The sequence below is a fragment of the Homalodisca vitripennis genome, chromosome 3 (assembly GCF_021130785.1).
Source record: "Homalodisca vitripennis isolate AUS2020 chromosome 3, UT_GWSS_2.1, whole genome shotgun sequence".
Taxonomy (NCBI): Eukaryota; Metazoa; Arthropoda; class Insecta; order Hemiptera; family Cicadellidae; genus Homalodisca; species Homalodisca vitripennis.
This window is the reverse complement of record NC_060209.1, coordinates 138,379,790-138,397,686: the sequence shown is the minus strand read 5'-3', so window position 1 is coordinate 138,397,686 and position 17,897 is coordinate 138,379,790. Positions and strand designations below refer to the sequence as shown.

Below are 17,897 nucleotides of genomic sequence, written 5' to 3'. Positions count from 1 at the left end.
TAATGAAATATCAGTGTACAATTATTTACCTTTATTGTTGTAGTTGTTGTAAATGACGAATCTAAGCACTCCACATTTTCACGAATAAACATAGTTATCTGCTTTATCCCGTGCGGCGGACCCACAGTTATCTGCTTTATCCCGTGCGGATCCCGTGCGGCGGACCTACTGGACGGGCATCGTAACGTTACCGGGCGTTACACTTTTTCATGAGTGACTCCGAGCCGCAACCTAATTTAAGACGTTGTCACGTCAAAAAATAAATGTCTCTGAAAATTGTTTATGAAAGTTATTAACACTTTTAAAATCAGAGCCATAGCTGATTAATTCAACGTTTACATGTACCATAATAATCTTTTTCCATGAATGGTCTATTCGAAAATTATAAATACACAATTATTGTGTCATCACATGTAGCGCGGTATCAGTATTACAATAACATATAGTAATATTATTAAAGGTAACCATACTGGAACAGAGAACCTTGCAGCTGCATGTTTTGTAACTAGCCTGTTTCATTGACAAACAGAAAAAAATCGTATTTACTAAATTTGGATTTTGGTTTTGTGTAAGATACTTCTCAGTACCACAACTTTCTGAGTGTGTAGGTTTGGAGTATTGTTTCACTTTCTAAATTTTATTTTGATCGATTTAATTACTTTCTTGACGTACTTAGCTTGGCGGATTTTTTCCTAAACACTGTGTAAAATGACTACACTCAGACCATTTACTTGTAATGATCTGTTTAAGTACAACAAAGTGTAAGTAGATATCCTAACCTATACTTCTATAAACTTTCTGTTTGTGTGATCAAATCAAACCTTTTTGTTTATTTACAATAATGTTAGGCTATCAGGGAAATTAAGATTAGAGTTTCTAATGGTTATTATGAACTTGTAACAAATGTCTGCTTGGTCTAATGGACCAAACTATATATATATATATATATATATATATATATATATATATATATATATATGATTTTATGGGGGTAGAAATCATAAATAACAATGAGTGAATTCATTTCAAATGCTCAGTGTTGTTCAATTTTTTATTTAATTTTCCTGATTCTTAGATCGTACATTCTTTATTTGTAGACATTAACAAAACTCCAACTGAAAAATATTAGCTACAAGCAGTCATATTTTTATTTGGTATCTATTTTGGATCGAGTTTGATAAGCAGACCCAGTTTTTTGTATCGAAACTATCAAACGATATTTAATTATTATACTAATGGATATAATCAACCAATAGTGATTAATTAGAACAATAACTAAATCATCTGTATCAACTGAACAAACATTTTCGTATTCTAAACAGAATTTGGGTAATTCTAAGCAATATATGGGTCAACCTCGATTTTTCTCATGTTGCAATATAATGTTCCAATAGTCAATTAGAAAAGGAAATGACTAGAATTTCTTGCCGGAAAGCAGTTATAGGGAGCAGGCAACCGCCAGACGGTCATATATTGCTTAGAGTTACCTATTGGTGATCAGGGGCACTGACGTGATCTGGGCTTCAAATTTGGAACTATTCGAGTTAATTTTTTTTTCTAAAAGAGCAAGCAGCGCGAAGCGCTGCGCAGCGGGCAGGCATCGTGCGTGATCCTTTTTTTTATTAAAAAATTTCTGATAAATTGTTATTAACATATTACAATGTAATGTAGGTAATGTATGTAAAACAATTTTAAACACATAATTACATGCTGGAAAGCAAAGTAAACCAATATAATCCCCCCAATACAAAATCTCCGTAAAAAATCTGGTAAAGGAATCTGTGTCATTCCTTTGGCCTGAATCAATTCAGTATATACGAAGATCACGCACGATGCTTGCCCGCTGCGCAGCGCTTCGCGCTGCTTGCTCTTTTAGAAAAAAAAATTAACTCGAGTAGTTCCAAATTTCAAGCCCAGATCACGTCAGTGCCCCTGATCACTAATAGGTAATTCTCGCGGTTTCCTGCTCCCTATAACTGCTTTCCAGCAAGAAATTCTAGTCATTTCCTTTTCTAATTGACTATTGGAACATTATATTGTAATATGAGTTGCCTGCTCCCTATAACTGCTTTCCGGCAAGAAATTCTAGTCATTTCCTTTTCTAATTGACTATTGGAACATTATATTGTAATATGAGAAAAATCGAGGTTGACCCATATATTGCTTAGAATTACCAGAATTTGTTCTGTACATAAAATCTTTTAAATAAATTAGATCATATAAATATAGAAAACTGTACAAAATACCACAAAAATATCATTTGCCTGATCATCCATCTTCATTTTTCATTTGATGGTAATGGGTTTTTGGGTAGGGTATGATAAGCGGACCCGGTTTTTTATATCAAAATTGACAACCGATATTACTTAATCATAACCATCGATGTAATCAATCGATACTGATTAATTATTTTGAATAATTAATTAAGTTAAATAATCTATATCAACAGCTGTAAACACTTTCAAATAATACAAGTACGGGTAATATTTCAATTTAACATGAGTAACATTTGATTATTGAAAATGGCAGTCAATGAAAAAAAAACTACACGGCATTGCTTTGAAAAATGATAAGACATGTTTTTCGTGGCTTCAACATGTTGGAATCGTACCAAAATACCCATCATGTAAAATTTGTGGGAAAGAAACAACTGTAACTGTGAGAGGAGCAAATATGGTCGTCTTCAGTTTTCATAATTTTGGTTATAATAATTTGTTTGATCGCTCTAAATATTAAATTCATATTTTAATTTAAAACATATGATTGTTATTGAGGACTATAGATACTTATATAGCCTATCGATCGATAGTCTAGAATTTGAGATGCGAATATTAGGTATCGAAGACTACATTCTTCGATATAAAAAACCGGGTCCGCTTATCGTATCCTACCCGGGTTTTTTATTATTTGTGATATTATGTATTGTTTGAACTATTTCTATTAATCTGAAACATGTGATTTAAGTTTAGTATTTGATATACATTGATATTGATTGACAATTCTGTTATTCGATATATAAAGTATCGATGATTGTAAGAAGTGATATAAAAACCGGGTCCGTTTATTGTACTCTACCCGCCATTTTAAAAATGGTGATTTGGCAAATTTAATGAAAAAACAGGGTTTGGTGAAAATTTAATTTTGTACTCACTTTAAAAAATATCAAAATAATTTAAAAATTGGTCTGTTCAAAATGAAATTAGTATCAAAAAAACATTATTTAGATTTATGTATCATGCAAGAAAGTTTGTCAAACTCTTTCTCTAAACAAAGGGAAAAATGTTAGCAATTGTTAATTTTTAAAACCATCAGCTTTAGGAGGAGGATACTCACACATAATATATTTTATTTCTGTGTTAAGCATTCGTAATAGAATGCAGTTCCACCAGCAGTTTTAGTCTTGAGAATGTAGAACAACTTTTTATCTTTATCTCAAAAATGTCCGAAAGCACGTTAATTCCAATTTTCATAGATCAATATCTGAAAAGGCACTGAATGAAAACAAGTGAACATTTTATAAAATGTTCTTTATTCAAATAAGAATATCTCAAAAAAATTATGACTTGACTCAACTATATTTTGAGTCTTTAGCTCAGACACATTTATCCTTTAATACTAAGAAGTAATTTTTACACCGCTTTGTTTATTACATTTAATATATACACAGATAGTTGTTAACTCATCATAAAATTAATTATTAATTTTTAGATTTTAAAATATAGGTGAACTATATTATCCCGCCATTAGTCAAGATGTGAGAATAATTCTCACACTTACAGTTTTTCGAACACAAAGTGCGATCTAGCGTTAAGTGGGTGAAACTATTCCAGGTATTCCTCTACAAAGACACTAGGAGCACTGAGATCGCTGAATTTTGATTTCTACAGTATCTGTTTGCTTAGTGCCGGGTGATGTAGCAGTAGTAGTCATGTCAGTGAGGAGAAACTTCTACACCATACTAACTATCTAACCCATTTTGTGAGATTTATTCTCTACAGCCGATCAAGTGCGGGACTGATTTTGTGGACGTTTTGAAACTTTTGTGTTACTCTTTATTATGTTGTGCCGTAAAAAAATGGACGAAAACCAAAAAAATGAAGTGTTGTATTAGGTATAAGAGACTAATGATGACTCTGAGGATTCTGATGGTCCCAATGAATAAGTTGATGATGACAGAATTTAAAAACGTCTTGCTCAGATTCAGTAACACCAGGTATTGTTGTTAATGTCTTTGAATTCTATTCGAGGGTGTCTAATTGCTTGTGTACATATTTGTATAGATCATCAACATGCTCCTCTTCATTCAAAAATGCCATTCAAGAATGTCAAATGTTGTGTAGCCATATCGTTGTACCTAATCATTGAGTTACAACCAACCTACAGTTCGTCAGTGTTCTCCAATGTGTTACGTTGTGATAAAAGATTATTACTTTTGCACTATGGCTAAAACCTGTTCCCAAAATATCATTACAAATTTACCAGGTGTAAGTTAATAAGAGCAGCCCAAATTCACAAAACAGGAATAGTTGTTGGAAGATTTTTCCCTTGATGCAGTGGTAAATGACATAGTAAAGTTTACCAACCAACCACTTACTAAAATTAGAAGAAAATACAGAAGGGGGTCACCAAAACTTATAAAATAGAGTTGTACAGTGTGTTAAGACAAATACTGACATCTATGATTGTCTTAAGAAGAAATTTCTTGATGGAATTAGACAAAGAGTTGATCAAAAATCAACTGCTCAAAAGAGTTCAAATCAAAACATTTTCAATTGCTACCAAACTAAAATTAAAAACTGTCTCGACGATGCTGAAAAAACTAGAGTAGAAGCACAGCCTGACGAACTAGATAACGGAAAACCTTGAAAGTGCAATTACTGCCATAAAAGAAAAAAAAATAGAAGTGAAGAAAATAGAGAATTTTTACTTGTAACACTGAAATGATTTTATTCCGTTTATAGTGTAACCTACTACATGTTTATTCGTAGGATAATATGAATAAAACTTTTCTTGTAAGGATTATAGGCTTTTTGAACCTTATAATGAATTTGTTTTACAGATCTAAAGCTTTGTAAAAAACCGTCAATACATCGCCTAATAATTTTACAAGTTAAAAATAAGGCATTTGTAAATTATTACATGCTAAACTAAAAAAAGTATTTTCAATTAATTGTATCTCTTGACAATATTTTTGTAGTTTAGTGTTTAGTCATTAAATTATGTTTATTGTTAGTAAAAGTTACTTTGTGATATGCAAAACATAAATACAGTGTAAGTAAAACATAAATAAAAGTAAAAAAAGTTGGGTGTGGAAAAAAATGTCCACACCCGACTAATGACATGACTTTTTTTAGACCCGTCTTATGGTGGGTCAAAGTATAAAATACCTATAGTGTATTTTGGTTTGTTATTTTGGGTTTTTATTGTTCAATAATTTAGATAATCGAATATCAATGATTTGATTATAAGATAATCGAATATCAATGATTTGATTGTAGTGGTGGCCGCTTATTATACTGCAGCCAAACATCCTACTATTAAGCTTTTCCATTTCCCCGATATACTCTGTCTTGCTGGTGTATAATTTTTATAATTTATTAATAAAAGTGGGATTTACTTACTTAATCCACATGCATTAGCGTAAGAAAGACTTGCTCATTGTAAAACACTACAGGAGTATTGTAAAAGCTGTTATTTTTCTATGACCCACACTCACAGTTTAAGAAAAACTTTGTTTATAAGTTAGTAGTTGTTTATAAAGATAGTAAAATATCTTTTTAAAGTATTTTTGATTAGCTATTATTAGATTTGTATCTTTTTTATCATTGTTTGGCATTTGTTGGTTTATATTAATATTTAAGATAACAGTAATTTGTATTTAGTAGTTAGTAATTTGTACTGATTGGTGTTATGTTGACATGTTTTTGTTGATATATTTGACATGTTTGTTATTTCAGATTTGTAAAGTTTATTTACATAAAAGAATTATCAGTATTAAAGTATCAAAACTTTTATAGATAAAACAAGTAAACTGATTAAATTAGCATTTAAAAAATAATATTTTATATATAACACTTTAGCTAATGATTTACATATCTAATTTTGTATATAGTATTAATTAAGTGTAGATCTCTATAACAAAGGTTTTCATGTATAAAATATTTATTTCTTTTAACTGGTGTTCTAATAAACACAAAATTTTAATACATATTTTAAACCATCTAACATATTTTTAAATTTAGGAAGTTGTAACAAATAATTTATTACATTTTTAATATCCTTTTAAAGCATTTTTTTTTTACTTAAAAAAACTAGATTGATTTATTAATGGCTATAAACAAATGTACAACGAGTTTCGAAACAAAAAAAGTCTACAAAACCACCCAATTCACCTTGGCACTTCTCGTTAGGCCGTGGTAAGCACTCAGTGTTAATATAGAAACTGGAAATGTGATTTTATGGTTATATTTGTGTTGCTGCACTTCTTGCTATCTCTGTTTATCAGAGTTACCTGTGCCTAATAACTTATCTGAGTGTTCTGTAGTCAGTAGGGCATAATACTATAACAACTATAATAATGTGAATTTAGCTATATTAAAATTTAGTTTATTTAACACTAAGAGGAAGGTAAACTGGAGCTAACTCAACATTCACATTGAATCAACCTTTCCCACAATAGCTATGTTATATGTAGAAAACTCGGTTGTTCCACCGAACAGAGATTGTCTTAATCATCCTAGTGCACTCAATTAATTGTGCACCTTATAAGACAATGAGAATACCTCGTCATCTAGATTACACTATATTTTGTAGTTTAGGTGTCTCTAATGTTGAAACGATGTAGAGTTAATTTGAGCTTCTCCTTCACTAACTTTTTTTATCTCTTTAGACGAACATGACTCCAGATGCATTAAAACGAAGGTGAATTGGAGCTAAACTCAACATTCCCGTTTTATGTTTTTTTCTTACTAGCACTTCAAATTATTTGCATTTACTCATAAAAGTCAGTACAAGACTGACTTTAAATGTAGATTTTTTATAAGGACTGATTATATCCCACTTTTACACTTAAATAATAAATTTATAAATTTGCAAGAACAAATTTTTTTTTAAACATTTTTCAGAAACTTTTTGAATGGGTGTATTTTGAAAAGTCCAATATTAAAATTTTGACCTTTGATTGTGAAGAAATATGTAACGTTGAAGCAGCGACTCCTTTTACCTTGGAATTGCGTATGGAATTACAACTCTTAATGAATTTTATTATCTGCATAAAAAAATAAATCACAATAACTATGTAATTCAGTTGTTACTTATGTTACTTTAGTATTGGCATATTTCATGTATTTTAGTATAAAAATAATAGAAAATAAATTAAGGAATTGCAGTATTTATGACACAATTTGAATTTTCATGGATTGTAAAAATCTTTATTATTAAGAGTACTTAAAAATTACTATTTCTCAACATTTATTGTGTTGTATGTGTATATTAAATGAAAGGGTTTGTAATAAATGGCCTATGTATTGCATCATACAACGTTTATTTTGTAATTTAAATGTTTTTTTAATATAGTAGGATATACTACATAACAAACATCGCACTATAGCCTAACTGAATTTCAGTGCCCACTCAAGGAGATTAATACATGTGTTAGAATTTCCCACATATGGGTGGTTGATTCTCATTAGAGTATTTTAGTTTTTTATTCAGAGAATAAGGTTATGTGTTGTGTCAAATTTTATCTTTCTCGGACATCAGAAAATGGAAAAACAATAGTATTAGTTTTCTAGGGGTTACAGCCATTTCAACCCCTGTGGGTGTTGATCTACAAGATTTAATTTTGTCTGTTAAGGGCATAAGACACACACGTGTTGAATTTCATCTTTATAAGACACAGAGAAGTTTAAAAGCAAAAATATAGTTCTTTTAAAGGTTCAACATTATTTCAACTCCTTTTGGGTGATTCATCTTCATGAAATATCTTTACTTTGTCTGTTGAGAGCACAAGGCATATTTGTGTCAAATGTCAACTTTCTGAGAAATTGGGAATGGTGATGAGTGATTTGTCTTTTAGTGTTTATATAGCTTAGGCCATAAACAAAATATTCTTTAATATTAATACTTGTATATAGATGATCTTTAAAATATTCTCAAAAATTAATTTACCATCAATTTCCAACATATAATGCTTATATTCTACTAAAGTAAAATTGTATTTTTCAGGAATATGGATCCTCTGACGGAGACTGTATCCTTTGATACCATCGATTCTGAAGTGGTCTGTGAGAAAGTATGGATTAGGGAATATGGAGAAGTGTTATGATGGATGATAAACCAACTTTTATAAACATATGATTGAAACATACACACTTTGGTAATATTTGAGCATACAATGAAAAATACTGATTTAGAATTAACAATTGGTCATAGATATTTTGTGGAAAAAGGCAAGGTCTAAAGAAAAGAAATATATATATATATATATATAAAATAAAATTGATGCTTCTTTTTAAAGGCGGTCACTAAAGTCCATAGAGTAATCAATTATTATTTTTAAAACTAAGTTCAATAAGAAAATAAACCATTTAAAATTCTACATAGCAACAGATAATAATGTAATGATAATTCAATATGTAGAATTATTAATGTTTGAAATAGTTTTTTTCTGTGGATATTAAATGTATGTTTCCTTAATGTAGATTGAGCCATAACTTCATGGAATGACTTAGGACTTCAGATGTAGGCTATATACAGCAATCTAAACGATTTCATGACACTTAAGGCACACAAAATACAGCCATTGCTACAGTTACAAACCAAAAATATAATAGAGTTACTTACAGTCAATTGTACAATATTATAAGTACATGCAAAAATTCAATACTACAGTCGTATAGAGATCAAACATTTTAAATTCCAACTGTTGGATAGTTTTCTTTTTTTTTCTTCTAGCCTCTTGACATCTTTATCTAATAAGATTGTCTGCATTTAAAAATCTTGGATAGTTGAAATAGTTTTCGTCTTTAACCAATTACTATTAAGCTCCAACTCCTTTTATCACTTGTGAATGGCATTATTGGTACTGCCACTTTATGTTTCACATTTCTTGACTGAAGATAACTATCCACAGAGAGGCCAAAATATCTCAAGATTTTAATTACATTAGCAATTTTTCAATGCGCTGTTACATGGCAATGTTAAATTTTTACAACAGATTTTCTAAGTGTTTTAAGCAATTCAGAATTGATTGCATAGTGTTATTATTATAGTCCTTAATTAATTACAGTATGGGATATCGTTCTATATGCAATATCTTGCACATTGGCCAGAATACTTTCAAGTTGTGGAAGCTCCTAATGGTGAAATCATGGGTTACAGTAAGTATTTTATCCTTTTCCTAACATACTTACGTTTTTCTTTTACATTTTCTTTAGATTATAGAAGGGAATAATTTAAGTACAAAAACTAACATATTTGTTTTGGATACTAATTTAGAAAATGAATGAAAACTCCCTGAAAATGATTGAAGTGGTTGGCTAAGGTGTAATAACTTTACCATAAAAAATAAATATCGTTTGTAATAAAAACTGAAATAGTGGAAAATAAAAATTTTCATCATGATTATACCTTAATGCTTTATCATTGTATTAGTATTAAGTTTTCTGAAGAATTTTTTTGAGTTAGTTGTAGTACCTGCTTGCATTTTTTCTTAATAGTTTCATAATTAAAGGAATTAGTTTTGCTTAGCTCTGCTCTTGGGACTTAACTAGCTATGACATCAAAATTTATATGAGGTATAACAATGTTTTGTAGTTACACTTGAAAAATCAAAATTGTAAAATACTAGGGGCTATAATATGTGATCTATGTCCTATTTCAATTTATCTGATATTAAGATTTTGAAAATGTCAGAGACAAACTTGACATTTTATACTACCATTATTACACATTATATTTTCGTAGTGAGCTTCTACAGTGTTAATTGAACTTTTATGTCACAGAGATCTTGTGGTTCCATGATATACTGTGTTCAATAATGAGTCCTTGGCATTGGAATATTTTAAATTAAGTTCAATTACTATTTATGAAATTGTAGGATTTTCACCATATTAAATTATCACTCCATAATATACCAAGGATTTTCTTAGGAAGCAAAGTTTAAGGACCCTTCAAAACAAAGGCACGTACACAGCTATACTACATTAGACAAGCAGGAGATTACATTCTACCAGTACACAGAATGAATATGCCTTAATTAATATGCTGGAATAAAATTATTAAAAAATTTGTTAGAACAACTGAAAGACAACCCAACAGGTTTAGAGAGGAGGTTTTGATGTTGGCTATATAACCAAACATTCTACACACTCTATGGGTTCTTATAGAATGACAAATCTTAACGAGACCTCACATTCATAAAACTTATATCTGTAGCAACTGTAGACTCTGTAATGTGTCTAAATGATATTGTTAATAAAGTATGTTGTCTTCACTATTTACTAAAGGATTTTTTAAATTTACTTGTATTATGATAAACAATTTTGATTTAATACCATTTTACACAAGTTGGAAGTTGTTTAATCTACCTAAAAAACAAATGAATACAGTGAACTTTTAAAAATGAATGAGGAGATTGGTTAAGTGAAAGAGTGGTAATTGAGATTAAGTGATCAGTTATCTTTTGTTATCAATGAAATTAGTGCTGGGACTGATATAACAAGCAATACATCAAATTCAATATTTAGTTTTACCATCTCATCCAGAGTTTAATTTCCTGAATAAAATAAAATAATTTAGTTTATAAAGTCTGAGTCACAGGCTGTGTAATTATAATCCACTTTGTGTTCAATCACATTTATTTATGCTATACATCTGAAGTAATAGTATTTAGTATAATACAAACATGACGTGTTCCAGTCATGGGCAAGTGTGAGGGCCATGGGGAGAACTGGCACGGTCATGTCACCGCTCTCACAGTGTCCAACATGTACAGGCGACTGGGAGTGGCAGCCACTTTGATGAACTCCCTCGAGAAGATATCTGAGATGTGAGCTCTTTATCCAGTATGTGATAACTATAATCCACATTTTTTCATTAAACCCTGTTCTTGGTTTTTGTAACCTAACGATTACTTAAATAATCAAGGAGAGATTATTTGGTCAAGAAGGGAATATACTTATTTCAAATTATAATTCTGTGAACTTTAATCAAATTATTGCACTTTGTGCGTTTTTAAAGAAAAGTGTTTTCCTGAATGTTATTTCAGAAATAAAATAAAATACTAATTCAACAAATTAAAAAAGCATGTATATCACAGTAGTATAAATGTTTTGTATTGTATTCTACCTTGTTTGCTCACTTTTCTACAACAAATACAGATAGTCTCACTAAAAGAATGGAAGAGTAATTTAGTTATGGCTAAATTATAGTTAGAATAAAAATAAGAGCATTCATAATAAAACCTAAAAATATATCCACATGCATCACATTTTGTTTTGTTTTGGAAGTAACAACTCTATTAATTCAAATATTTTTAGACTATAAGTTTTTCTTATATATTGTATAATTTTTAATATTTCAATACTAAAGTTAAAAGAGTTTAGGATCTTTTGAGTAACAATAATAATATAGAAAATATTAATATAGAGATATTTGGTATAAATTATCTGTAAAAGAATGTATCTTTCATATATTATATGGTTATAAAATAAGGACATGACAGATTTTTTAGATTTAACATTGTTCAATTCGGCTAAACTCAAGATGGACCATTAGTACAGCCAGTTATTAATAATTATGGAGGTACAAACTTAACTGTAAATAACTAATAATAATGTATATTGCATAGTAAAAAATTTTAACAAAAAATTATTTCTTGATTGTTGTCTGAGATTCAGAGTAGGTAAAACTTGAATTTCATAAGAATGTAATCAGATGATTGTTATGTAAACAAAATTTCTCTGATTACAGCAAGAGATGTTACTTTGTGGACCTGTTTGTGAGGGTGAGCAACTTAGTGGCCATCACTATGTACCAAGTCCTGGGCTATATAGTGTACAGAACTGTATTGGAGTACTATTCCGGAGATCCTGATGAAGATGCTTATGGTAATCCTTTTCAGTAATAACTTGGCTTAAGACAAGGGTAATTAACATTGATCAGATCAACTCTGGTCTCTTTTGATTGGGTTATTGTAAGTTTATAAAAAAAGAAATGGAAGTAAATGCATTTCATCTTTCCACACAATCTGATATGAGCCTTCGGAAAAGGAATTGATTAAGTTAAACTCAACCTTTGAGTATGGTAGTACCTGTATATGGAATTAGAGTGAATGTTTTTTAATATAGATTAAATAAATTTGTAGAAAGATCTATATATAGTTCGGTCAAATAATTGATGTACAGAGGTTTAAAAATCTACCATTAATGTTCTCACAGCCGTGAAACAAGTTTTAAATTGGTTAAAAATTGAAATTGCCATAAAGTTTGAAACATTTTGAGGTGTCAAAAATACAACAAAGTTATTCAAGAAGTCTAAAACACACTTTTCAGTTTAACACTAAAACATCTTGTACCCTGTATACCGGTTTACTTATGCTCAATCAGCTGTACAGATAAGCAGCCAGTGCAAGAAGAGTTCGGAGATGTGTTGTGATAAGGGAAGGTTGTTGTGAGCAGTGGTTGCAAGTTCCGTCAGTCGATAATTATCGTATAACGGATATTTATTTTTTGTGAGTGTCGATTATATTTAATCATGGACTGTTAATTGTTAATGTTAGGGTTTAGGTGTGGAGGATGTAGTAGGATTGGAAATATATAGCTGAGATAAATTATAATAACAGTTGGAAACTAAATTAATATGTATTTCCTCGAAACGGATAGGAAGGAAGTAAAACTAAACAATCGTATTCAGCAACTAAATTTCAGCAAATGTTCATCAATTAGTTTAAATTATATTTAGATGCTTCTCTGCTGGCTTAGAGAACCGGTTTCATACTGGTAACTTTCAAAGCACGCAACCAGTGGTGAGCTTAAGTATTTAACACTACTGTGGCCACCTCATAGTAACGTCGCAATGGGATGTAATTGTATAATTAATTAGGTACTCTTACCCTTGTCAAATCCAAAACCAACACAGTGCGGAGTGGGGATAACATAATGTAACCAGTCGTCTGTTTGCTATCATAGTATTATGTAGATGTATACTACAGAATTTTTAGTTTTAATTTATCTTTGTGAATTGGGTAGTTGTGATCTTTTGTTTTGTGTGTGTCAAGTGTTTTAAACCTTTTACTAAAATAACAAAGCCATTCAGTAAATTCAATTTTATACTGTAGTCTGAACATGGAGTGGTACCCCTGAAACAAGTAACAAGTCACAAAACTTCTTTGGTTGGTATTGGAGTTGAGGAAGGTATGAATACCTGATTAATTTGTCAATTGAATCCCAAAAACATATAATCAATGAATTTAATGTAATTGTATTTTTGTGACAAAAAATAATTTGAATGATTTAGCATATTTATATTATTTCTAATTTTTCTGACTTTTCATTCATTTTTGAATTATTACTGCCACATTGAAAGTAGAAAAATGTGTTTCTGGCTCTCAAACTTGCCAAGGTCAAACTTAGACATGACTTATGCTATACTTCTCATGCAAATTAGATTTTCTTGATAGATTCATAGAAATCTATAGAACTTAGATATATTTATATTTTGATGATGCTTAACTATCTAACGTAGTACTATATATGGCCTATATATTTCTGTTTATCCATATACATCCAAACCCATACACAAAGTATGCTGGGTTAAAAAAATTTGGTGAAGAAGGTAATCAAGACATATGTGTTAAGGAATACAGAAAAATTTTGTTGATTAAAACTTACGATATAAATAAACTATAAAAATAACAAAGTTATTTGTATAGTACAAAATATACAGGGTGCTTGAAAAGTATGGGTACGGCTTAATATTTTAAAAACCATAGGAGATAACATCTACAAACTTTGCACATTGTCATATGGCTATGTAAACTATTTTTCCTTGCTATTACCATGACATGCCAACCATGGGGGAACGGCCCACAGAGGAAAACATGGAAATCTTAAATTGAAGCATGGGTCGAGTGATACCTCATTTGAAAGAGCTCACTTAGTAGAGTTGAATGCCGCAAACCGCATCTCAAAAGGTTTATCCAATCAGAAATGGCAGGTTGTTTTAGGTACACATTGCGAAGTACATTATGTGCTGCCATTTCTGACTGGATCGTCGTATTCTGATGCGGTTGGCGGCGTTTCACTCTACTAACCAATGTTTTTTCACTGACTTTTTTTAATTAGCAAATTATGTCACAAATTTATAACACAATAAATAAAACTAAAAAACATTTATTGTGTTTTATTTATTGTGTTATAAATTTACGACATAATTTGCTAATTAAAAAAAGTCAGTGAAAACACATTGGTTAGTAGAGTGAAACGCCGCCAACCGCATCAGAATACGACGATCCAGTCAGAAATGGCAGCGCATAATGTACTTCACAATGTGTACCTAAAACAACCCGCCATTTCTGATTGGATAAACCTTTTGAGATGCGGTTTGCGGCATTCAACTCTACTAAGTGAGCTCTTTCAAATGAGGTATCACTCGACCCATGCTTCAATTTAAGATTTCCATGTTTTCCTCTGTGGGCCGTCCCCCCATGGTTGGTATGTCATGGTAATAGCAAGGAAAAATAGTTTACATAGCCATATGACACTGTGCAAAGTTTGTAGATGTTATCTCCTATAGTTTTTAAAATATTAAGCCGTACCCATACTTTTCAAACACCCTGTATAACTAGACTCAGATATAATGGTTTTGACTACTTACTGAATGTGGCAAAGTGAATTCAAATCAATCATCCCAGTTATCTTATTGACAATATAGTCCTGATAAGCTGTTATGATTAAATCTGTTTTTAGTACACCTGTACATCTTTTAAACTTGTATTCAAAAAATATTAAATGTATCTAAGCAGATGTAGATCATCATATATACCCAGAAAATCTTTTACAGATATGAGGAAAGCTCTTAGTCGAGACAAGAAGAAGAAGTCAATAATTCCATTGGATCATCCTGTGCGCCCAGAGGAGGTTGACTGATATATATGAGACTGTGGTTCTAGAGACCACATAAACTGCAGTATTCACAAAGATTTCTGTCCACAACCCTGCCTTTTACATTATACATAAAATTCATAGTTTATAGTTTTTCTTCAAATCATTAAACCTATGTAAATATTAAATTAAAATCCTAGAAATATGTATCAATATCAATTAATTGTTGGAGTAAGGCTCAATAAACTTGCATTTGGAAGTAAGAAACGTTTATATACAGATTTATTTACATACACCTCATGTTTTACATAGTATTTAACTAAACATTGGAGGTTAAATTAACTGATGGGTTACAGTTTTACACAACTATAGATAGTTATTATTGTCTACTTAAGATTTTTTTTAAACAAAGGGAAGTCATTTGGAAGATGCTAATTTTATCTATATTGCTCATATAGCAAGAATTGATATCTAGAAACAATGGATTGATCATGTCTTCTCATCACATTAAAGTTCTATGCACTACAAAACTTTTTTTAAAATTCCTCTTTAAAGCCTCAGCTCTTAGCTATGCTGGCTTGTTGTTCATATCATGATTTAACAATGTCAAGAATTCAACCAGTCATAGCAACTGAATTCAAAACAAGATTGAATGATACTAGTAATCATCTTAATAGTCAGAATGAAAATTTGATCTTAAAATTTACAAGATCTGGGGGATTGGTGTTATGATTTAGAAAATGTAACAAAGGTGGAAATCTCCCAATAAAAACAATTTACTTCAATGACATCTCTATGGCAATGTAAGCTTTCCTAATTACACCCTTGCTGGAGGAAACATTCATAGATTAATTATAATTTTGTAAACACACAGATTCAATTTAAATGACCTTTGATATTTTCACTGCTATGCATTATGCATAGACTGCAATGAGCTACACATTTTACTGAATAATAAACACAATACATGCTGTTATTATAAACCTACTGATAGTGTGATTCCTATAATAGTAGAAGAAAATATAAGTGTGAAAACGGTGATGACACATGATAGTCAGAACCTTACATTCTTATTACTTTTGTTAAATGGCATAACCACAGCATTGAAAACAAGATCCTTATGCCAACGTGCAAAACATGGTTTTCACAAATAAATTATAAATGTATTTTAATAACATGAAACATGTACTAAAATAGATAATAAAAAAGAAAATTATAACATTAAAAAAATAATGCAATTCTAATCAATAAACTTAATTAAATTTGAAAATAGTGGTGCACAAAGTGAGCAAGTACACTAGTCGCACATAAATTCCAGAGCAAAACACATCAAAGCGCATCAACTGCAATAAATCTGATAAAAATTTGACTACAATGTAATGAATTTTGACTGAAATTTAATATATTTCTGACCTTAACTGTAGTGCCTTTGTTATTTAATTATATTTGTTTCACTAAAACATATTTACTTTCATGTCATCAATTAACATCTTCCATTTTTTTGTACTTGTAATCCTTTATTCACCTCATTCAATTAAAAGATAAATTGTAGGTCATCAGGTAACATGTCTTAATTATTTTCTCCTTATTAACACTACAGATGCTGAATGATACAAAATATATAATTATTTCAATATCATGTCTCATTTGTTGACATCTCTTCAGGCTTATCATCTTCTTGCTTCTTTTTCCAGGCTTTAGCACTTGCCAAAAGTTTGAGGTTTGGCTTGGTTGCTTCATCTTCTGGGAATATGTAGTCAAAGAATTCTTCCCAACCTTCGTCTGTCTGCAAAAATAATAAACACATTCCTTTCATTAATTCTAGAGGTTATTTAACAGTTCAGTCTAAAACATTTATTATACAATTGATTATTTTGGTCTAAATACTTAAACTATGCTAAATGATAACTCAATATTCCTAATAAAGGTAAAATCCCTAGTACATTAATTCCCTAGCTCTCAAATTCTTTTGAAGCTACAATTTTTCGCATATAGTTAATTTAGGGTCAAAATAAGAATAAAGAACTTCATAAATTTAGTTTTTGAGTCACAATCAAGGGCTTCTATACCTCATAACATAAACCATTAAGAAATAACCAAAACATGTCAAACTGCTATAAAAATCTCCATGAGAGAAAATGTTGGAATTCCTGTAAACAATGTTCATGGAACTAGCCTAGCTCCATATGAAATTTTGAGGTACACTTAAATGGTAAATAAATTACATGTAAATGAAGGTAATTTTAGTGGTTTAAAACCTTCAAAATTATATTTTAGAGGATGTATTAAACATGTAAACTGTGGTATTTGCTTAAAAAAATTTTAAAAGAAATTACAATACTGTTGAGGAAAAGAGAGATCTGAAATAGGATTAAAAAAAAATCTAAATGCATATGTAGAGAAAAACAATTGAGACGAAAGAAATTGCTCTCACAGCATGTTTAGACATTGAAAGTGCATTTGGTAACACCTAAGAGTGCATAAAGAAAGCAGTGCAGGACAGAGGTATACATCTCACCATAACAGGGTGCATCACTGCCATTATTAGCAGGGTGATAGCAGCAAGGTTAGGAAAACAGTCAGTCATAATCAAAGAGACAAGGGTTTGCCCTCAAGAAGGAGTACTGTCACCTTTCCTCTGGCCACTAGTGGTTGATGATCTCCTAGATCTTATTAACCAAGAGGGGTTTACGCCCAGGGATATGCAGATGACTTCTGGGCATACCATAGACCACAAATAGTCTATTGGTCATACATTACTCAAAACAAAGCCTAAAATGAGCATTACAGGAA

At 30.4% G+C, this 17,897-nt stretch overlaps 2 protein-coding genes across 2 annotated transcripts in view; one reads left to right on the top strand and one right to left on the bottom strand.

Annotated features, from left to right (window-relative positions):
* The first annotated feature begins 554 nt into the window (after nucleotides 1-554).
* LOC124357551 (N-alpha-acetyltransferase 20) lies at nucleotides 555-15,371 on the top strand. Its single transcript, XM_046809457.1, has 6 exons — nucleotides 555-761; nucleotides 8,227-8,251; nucleotides 9,290-9,380; nucleotides 10,921-11,050; nucleotides 11,974-12,110; nucleotides 15,064-15,371. Exons 1-6 carry the CDS (start codon nucleotides 709-711, stop codon nucleotides 15,147-15,149), a joined length of 522 nt encoding a protein of 173 aa, XP_046665413.1. The 5' UTR covers nucleotides 555-708; the 3' UTR covers nucleotides 15,150-15,371.
* The window catches only part of LOC124357550 (protein crooked neck), a 26,798-nt gene continuing 24,257 nt past the window's right edge, over nucleotides 15,357-17,897 (bottom strand). Inside the window, exon 13 of the mRNA XM_046809456.1 lies at nucleotides 15,357-16,890. Coding sequence (XP_046665412.1) covers nucleotides 16,741-16,890 — 150 coding nt within the window. The 3' untranslated portion in view covers nucleotides 15,357-16,740. The remainder of the gene's footprint in view (nucleotides 16,891-17,897) is intronic.

What these genes read in the sequence shown, in the direction of transcription:
- LOC124357551 (XM_046809457.1), top strand. Translation starts at nt 709, where the DNA reads ATGACTACACTCAGACCATTTACTTGTAATGATCTGTTTAAGTACAAC. An exon ending in TGGATCCTCTGACGGAGACT is followed by an intron (nt 8,252 to 9,289) that starts GTATCCTTTGAT and finishes AATTAATTACAG; the next exon opens with TATGGGATATCGTTCTATAT. An exon ending in TCCTGATGAAGATGCTTATG is followed by an intron (nt 12,111 to 15,063) that starts GTAATCCTTTTC and finishes AATCTTTTACAG; the next exon opens with ATATGAGGAAAGCTCTTAGT.